At 37.0% G+C, this 7,806-nt stretch overlaps 1 protein-coding gene across 1 annotated transcript in view; it reads left to right on the top strand.

The window, feature by feature from the left end:
• The window catches only part of ATRX (ATRX chromatin remodeler), a 261,336-nt gene that overhangs the window by 25,523 nt on the left and 228,007 nt on the right, over positions 1-7,806 (top strand). Inside the window, 1 exon segment of the mRNA XM_077768050.1 lies at positions 7,360-7,415. Within this exon segment, the coding sequence (XP_077624176.1) occupies positions 7,360-7,415 (56 nt within the window).

The following is a 7,806-nucleotide window of genomic DNA, read 5'->3' as shown; positions in this document are numbered from 1 at the left end:
GCCGTAGTCTATATCCCAATCCAGGCCTTGGTTCCAGTTCAGAGTTTGCGTGCCCCATTGATATCGCCCGAAATAAAAATCCTCACACTGAGTCCCTCCAAGCAGTTTCAAGCCTTTTGCTTCCCCACTGGGAATTGAGCCGAGTCAGAAGAGCGGTGGCTCCGCTTCAGGCAGGCCACTGCCTCTCCTCTTCGAGTTGGGGAGCAGATGAGCACCTGGGACCAGTGTGTCCCATTCAGGGTCAGCTGGAGGGCAGGAAACTGCATCCCTCTGTGTCCTCACCTGAGGTTTTTCTCTTCTCCAGGAACAAGGACAGTTTCTTGAGCAGTTTCAGCCGCTCTTTCTTTTCCCCTAGACTCACAGTGTCTCCCCACAAAGGGGGCTTCCTCCCCTCACTCGGTGTCTTGGGTCTTGGCCCGTTTTTATCTTTCCCAGTTCGCACTCATGCTATAAGGTTTTCTCAGGGGACTCTGTCTCCTTTTCCTCTCAAACTCCTGGATTCTATAAAGGTTCCTATGGCATCAGGCCTTCTCTGTTTCAGAGATGGGGGCGAGTGAAATATATGGAGCTCCCTATTGCTCCGTCCTCTCTTCCTCACTCCCCCGCTAATCTTCATGATGGATTTCCCTATATTGGACTTATGAGTGGCATTTTATAATATGTGGTCCTTTGTAACTGGCTTCTTTCACCTATTATAATGGGTTCAAGATTTATCTATGTGGTAGTATGTATTAGTACTTCATTTCCTTTTATGGCCACATAATGTTCTTTTATATGACATTTGTTTGATCTGTTCATGGATATTTGTCTTGTTTCCGCATTTTGGCTATTATGAATTATGCTGCTGTAAACATTTGTGAACAAGTTTGTGTATGGCAATATATTTTCATTTTCTTGAGTACATACTTAGGAGTGGAATTGCTAGGTTATATGTTAACTATGTTAAATCCTTTGTGCAACTGCCAGAATGTTTTCCAGACTTGCACTACTTTACATTTCCACCAGCAACGTTGAGGATTCTGATTTCTCTGCATCTGAGCCAACAATTATGATCTGACTTTGTGATTTTAGCCATCCTAGTGTATATGAAGTAGTGTCTCATTTTGGATTTGGTTTTCATTTACCTGATGACTAATGATGTTGAGTATGTTTTCATATGCTTATTGGTAATTTGTATATATTTTCCTTGGATAATGGTCTCTTCAGATATTTGCCCAGTTTTTAATTGGGTATTTGTCTCTTTATTGTTGATTTGTAAGAATTCTTTATATATTCCAGACTTTTTATTTTGATAAAATTTACTATTTTAACCAATTTTAAGTATACAATTCTCTGGCATTAAGTACAATGACATGATTGTGCAAACATTATCACTATCTGTCTCCAGAACCTTTCATCTTCATCAAATGAAACTCTGTACCCATTAAGCACTAACTTTCCAACCCTCTCACCCACAGCCCCTGGTAACCACCGTTCTATTTTCTTTCTGTATAAATTTGACTACTTTAGGCTCCTCATATAAGTGGGAGGAGTCTGTAGGTTTTGTCTGGCTTATTTTAGTTAGCTTAATGCCTTCAAAATTCATCAGTGTTGTGGCATGTATCTAAATGTCCTTCCTTTCAAAAATTTTTTTTCTTTTAATGTTTATTTCCTTTTGAGAGAGAGAGAGACAGACAGACATATGAGTGGGGGAGGGACAGAGAGAGAGAGAGAGACAGATAGAAGGAGGGAGACACAGAATCCAAAGTAGGCTCCAGGCTCCGAGCTCTCAGCACAGAGCCTGGTGCTGAACTTGAACTCATGAACCATGAGATCATGACCTGAGCCGAAGTTGGTGCTTAACTTCTGAACCACCTAGGCGCCCCTCTGCCCTTCCTTTTTAAGGCTGAATAGCATTCCATTATATGTATGTAGCATATTTAGTTTGTCCTTCATCTGTCAGTGGAAACTTGGGTCGAAAATATGATTTGCAAATATTTTCCCTAATTTTTTGGTTGTTTTCATTTTCTTGATGATGTCCTTTGATGCACAAAAGCTTTTTATTTTGATAAATTCCTGTTAATCTAATTTTCCTTTTGTTGCTCATATTTTTGTTGTCATATCTAAGAATCCATTACTAAATCTAAGGTCAGAAAGATTTATCCCTGTATTTTCTTCTAAGAGTTTTATAGTTTTAGGTCTTTTATTTATATCTTTGATGCATTTGGAGTTAACTTTTTTAAAGTTTATTTATTTATTTTGAGAGAGAGCAAGTGGGGGAGGGGCAGAGAGAGAGGGAGACAGAATCCCAAGCAGGCTCTACGCTGTCAGCTGAGAACTCGTTGTGGGGCTTTAACTGAACTCAACGAACTTGTGAAATCATGGCCTGACCTAGAGTCAAGAGTGGGATGCTTAACCGACTGAGCCACCCAGGCACCCCTGTAGTGAAGTTTTGTATGTGGAGAGAGGCACGGCTCTAGGTTCAGTTTTTGCATGTGGATATATAGTTATGCTACTAGCATCATTTGTTGAAAAGATTCTATTTCCCCACTGAAGGGTCTTGACATCCTTATTGAAAATCAGTTGGCCATAGATACGTGGTTTTATTTCTGGACTTTCAATTTTTTTGATTGATCTGTATGTGTATCCTTTTGCCAGTACTACATTGTGTTGATTATAATTGTTTTACAGTAAGTTTTGAAATTGTGAGTCTTCCTATTTGTTTTTCCTTTTGAAGGCTTTTTTGGCTCCTCCTGTTTAATTTCATATGAATTTTAAAGTGAGGTAATCAATTTCTAGAAAGAATTCAGCTGGGATTCTGACAGGGATTGCAGAGGTAGGTAGATCAATTTGAGGAGTATATACGCATCTTAACGTTAAGTGGGGTTATTTTCTTTATTTTTAGGTCATTTTTTTACAAGTTAATAGAAATACAGTTGATTTTTGTATATTGTTCATGTATTTTTCTTTTTTTGTTGTTGTTTGTTTATTTATTTTAAGAAACAGTGTGGAAGGAGGAGGGATAGAGAGAGACACACACACACACAGAATCCGCCGCAGGCTTCAGGCTCTGAGCTGTTAGCACAGAGCCCAAAGTAGGGCTTAAACTCACAAGCCATGGGATCATGACCTGAGCTGAAGTAGGATGCTTAACCAGTTGAGCCATTCAGGTGCCCCTATTCTAGTATTTTTCAGTCTTTCTGAACTCTTTTGCTAGTTCTGATAGTTTTTTGGTGGATTCCATAGATTTTCTATATGATAATGTCATCTCCAAAGAGAGATAGTTTTACTTCTTACTTTTCAATATTAATGTCTTTTATTTCTTTTTTTTTTTTTAATTATTTTTAGNAGTAGATTCCTTAATGTCCCTTACCCATTTAGCCCATCCCTCCTCCTACAACCCCTCCAGTAACCCTCTTGTTTGTTCTCCGNATCCATTCATCCATTGATCGATATTTGGGCTCTTTCCATACTTTGGCTATTGTTGATAGTGCTGCTATAAACATTGGGGTGCATGTGCCCTTTCATAACATCATACCTGTATACCTTGGATAAATACCTAGTAGTGCAATTGCTGGGTTGTAGGGTAGTTCTAGTTTTGATTTTTTTCAGGAACCTCCATTCTATTTTCCAGAGTTTTATGCCTTTTATTTCTTTCTCTTGACTACTTGCTCTGGCTAGAATCTCTATTACAATATTGAATAGATGTGGCAAGAGTGAATTTTCTTTCTTGTTTCTTATCTTAGGAAAGCATTCAGTTTTTTACCAGTTAGTATGGTGTTAACCTCTGAGTATTTTGTTGATAGGTGAGGATGATCCCTTTTTTATAGGGTCTTTTAAAATAGATTTTACTTTTGAGAGCAGTTTTAGGTTCACAAAAAAATGGAATGGAAAGTATAAGGATTTCTTATATATTTCTCACCATACATGCACAGCTTTCCCCACTGTCAGTAGGCTGCACCACAGCTGTACATTTGTTACAATTGATGAACCTATATTGACAAGTCATGATCACCCAGAATGCAGAGTTTGCATTAGATTTCACTCTGGGTATTGTACATTCTAAGGATTTTGAGAAATGTATAACGACATGGATCTACCATTATAATATACAGGTTGGTTTCACTGTATCAACAATTCTCTGTTCCATCTATCCATTCTTCCTTCCCCCTTGACTCCTGGCAGCCACTGATGTCTTTACTATTTTTGTATTTTGCCTTTTCCAGAGTGTTACATAGTTGGTCTTTTCACATTGGGTTCTTTCTCTTGGTAATATGCATTCAAGTTTCTTCCATTTCTTTTCATGGCTTCATGGCTCATTTCTTTTTAGTGCTGAATAATACTCTGTTGTTTGGATGTACCATGTTTAGTTTATCCCATTCACCACCTTCTGATTGATATGTTGGTTGTTTCCGTGTTTTGACAGTTATGAATAAAGCTACTTATATAGATGTTGATATAAATTAACAAGGGTGTTTATAAAAAATATAGGTGTTTATAAGCATCTGTGTGCAGATTTTTTTTTTTTTTTGAGAGAGAGAAAGAGACTGCATGAGAGAGCTGTGGAGGAGCAGAGAGAAAGAGGGAGACAGGATTTGAAACAGGCTCTGCCCTGCCAGTAGAGAGCCCATTAGGCGGCTGGAACTCAAGAACTGTGAGATCATTAATTGAACCAAAGTTGAATACTTAGCCAACTGAGACATCCAGGTGCCCCCATATGCAGATTTTTGAGTGGACTTCGTTTTCATCTTTTTTGCATAATATCAAAGAGTGTGATTGCTGGATCATATAAGAGACTGGTTAGTTTTGTAAGAAACTGCTCAAATATCTTACAAAGTGGTTTTACCATTTTTAAATTTTCAACAGCCGTCAAATGAGAATTCCTGTTGCTCCACTTCCTCACCAGCATTTGATAATGTCAGTGTTTTGCATTTGTCCATTGATTATTTTTGTAGTGTTATCTGATTGTTTTAATTTCTAGTTCNCAGATGCGCCCATATGCAGATTTTTGAGTGGACTTCGTTTTCATCTTTTTTGCATAATATCAAAGAGTGTGATTGCTGGATCATATAAGAGACTGGTTAGTTTTGTAAGAAACTGCTCAAATATCTTACAAAGTGGTTTTACCATTTTTAAATTTTCAACAGCCGTCAAATGAGAATTCCTGTTGCTCCACTTCCTCACCAGCATTTGATAATGTCAGTGTTTTGCATTTGTCCATTGATTATTTTTGTAGTGTTATCTGATTGTTTTAATTTCTAGTTCCATCATGACATATGATGTAGAGTATCTCTTAAAATGCTTATTTGACACCTGTGTATAAGAGTTCTTCAGATCTTTTGCCCATTTCTTTTTTTTAATTTTTAAATTTATTTTATTAAATTTACATCCTAGTTAGCATATAGTGCAACATTGAGTTCAGGAGTAGATTCCTTAATGCTCCTTACCCATTTAGCCCACAGCCCCTCCAGTAATCCTCTGTTCTCCATATTTAGGAATCTCTTATGTTTTGTCCCCCTCCCTGTTTTTATATNATTCTTGTTTTTCTTTTAAGCTTATTTATGTATTTTCAGAAACAGAAAGTGTGAACAGGGAAGGGCCAGAGAGGGAAAGAGAGAGAATCCCAAGAAGGCTCTGCACTGTCAGTGAGGAGCCTGATGTGGGGCGCGGGGCCTGATGTGGGGCTCGATCCTATGAACCATGAGGTCATGACTTGAGCTAAAATCAAGAGTCGAACGTTTAAATTGACTGAGCCACCCAGGTGCCCCAAGGATNAGTAGTAAAGTCTTCTGCAATTTTGTTTTTTCTTTGTTGGTAATTTTTTGATTACTAATTCAGTCTCTTGAGTTATAAGTTTATTCACATTCTCTGTTCTTTAGTCAGTTTGGTAGTTTGTGTGTGTTTAGGAACTTGTCCATATGTTGTTATTCAATATTTTGGCCTATAATTGTTCATGATATTCTTTTATAATCCTTTTTTTCTTTAAGGTAAATAGTAATGTCCTTCTTTCTGGTTCTAGTAATTTGAGTTTTGCTCTTTTTTCCTGGTCAGTCTAGCTTCAGGTTTGTCATTGTCATTCAGCTCTTCAAAGAACTAACTTCTGGTTTCAGTGATTTTTCTTTATTTTTCTATTCTGTTTCATTAACTTAGCTCTACTCTTTATTATTTCCTTCCCTATGCTTCCTTTAGGTTTAGTTTGTTATTTTTCCATTGCGCTAGGTGAAGGGAAATAAAATTTATTAATGGTATGATTTTACTGTTTGTAGAAAATAGAGGTAATTTTTCTTTTAAGAGAAAATACCTTAGAATATTACAATAGGGAGGCCCCTGGGTGGCTCAGATAAGCATCTGAGTCTTGGTTTTCGCTCAGGTCATGATCCGATGGTTATATGGATTTGAGCCCCACCTCAGGCTCTGAGCTGACAGCATGAAGCCTGCTTGCTCGCTCGCTCTCTCTCTCTCTCTCTCTCTACCTCTCCCCCACCTGTGCTGTCTCTGTCTCTCAGAGTAAATGAATAAACTTTCAAAAAAAAGAAAATTACAATAGGAAGTGTTTTGATACCAATCTCCTCTTTTTAGAAATTTAGTGCTTTTTAAGAAGGGGTTAGTGTTATAGTCTAGTTAGTTAACATATAGTGTAAAAATGATTTCAGGAGTAGAATTTAGTGATTCATCACTTACATATAACACCCAGTGCTCATAATAGCAAGTGCCCTCCTTAATACCCATCACCCATTTAGCCGATCTCCTACCTATCTCCCTCCATCAACCCTCAGTTTGTTCTCTGCATTATGGTTTGCTTCTCCCTCTTTTTACCCCCTTCTCTCTTCATCTATTTTGTTTCTTAAATTCCACATATAAGTGAAATCATATTGTATTTGTCTTCTTCTGATTTATTTCACTTAGCAAAATATTACTCTAGTTCCATCCATATAGGTGTAAATGGGAAGATTTCATTCTTTTTTATGGCTGAATAGTATTCCTGTGTGTGTGTGTGGGGGGGACATTTGGGCTTTTTCCTTAGTTTGGTTATTATTTATAATGTTGCTGCAAATATCATGGTGCAAATATCCCTTCAAATCTGTAGTTTTGTATCCTTTTGGTAAATACCTAGTAGTACAATTATTTGCTGGGTTGTATGGTAGTTTCTGTTTTTAAGTTTTGGAGGAATCTCCATACTATTTTCCAGAGTGTCCACACCATTCTGCATTCTCACCAAGAGTATAAGAAGGTTTATTTTAGGAATATTTTAATGTAAATAATGTATTACCAGTTCTGTTGTACTTCATAGATTGAAAAATGGGTTCATGGAGTGGCAGATATTGGTGTTCTGTTTCATGATGCTTTGAAGAGATAAATAAAGTTTTTATTTCTTTTAAGAAAAAACCAGTGGTTCTGGAAATAATTCGGATATGATGGAAAACAGCAAGGAAGAGGTGAGACTAATTTGAAGCATTTAAAATGTATTTATTAATTACTAATTACCAACTAGAGTATATGTCATCAAATTGCTTCTGTTTAGTACATGCATGTGTTTAAGTTTACTGTTACACCCAAGTATTATGATACCTCATTTTGGGTAGTTTATTTTTAGAAGGTGTCCATTATTTTTATTATTGCGTGGTTCACTTTAGCAATATATCTAAAGTTAGACAACTGAAGGCTTCCTAATAGATAAGTATTTGAACATTATTGTATTGCAATAGTGGCACTCAAAGTGATAGTTACAGACATGACTCCATGTTTCTGAGATTTCTCAAAACTGGGTATTTAGAGTATCTTAAGCATTATTATAGGAACCCATTCTGAGATCCTTCACCAGTGATA

This window comes from Crocuta crocuta, unplaced genomic scaffold (genome assembly GCF_008692635.1).
Source record: "Crocuta crocuta isolate KB4526 unplaced genomic scaffold, BGI_CrCroc_1.0 scaffold864, whole genome shotgun sequence".
In the NCBI taxonomy this organism is placed as follows: Eukaryota; Metazoa; Chordata; class Mammalia; order Carnivora; family Hyaenidae; genus Crocuta; species Crocuta crocuta.
Note: the sequence above shows the minus strand (reverse complement) of the source record. Positions and strands in the feature narration are given on the sequence as shown.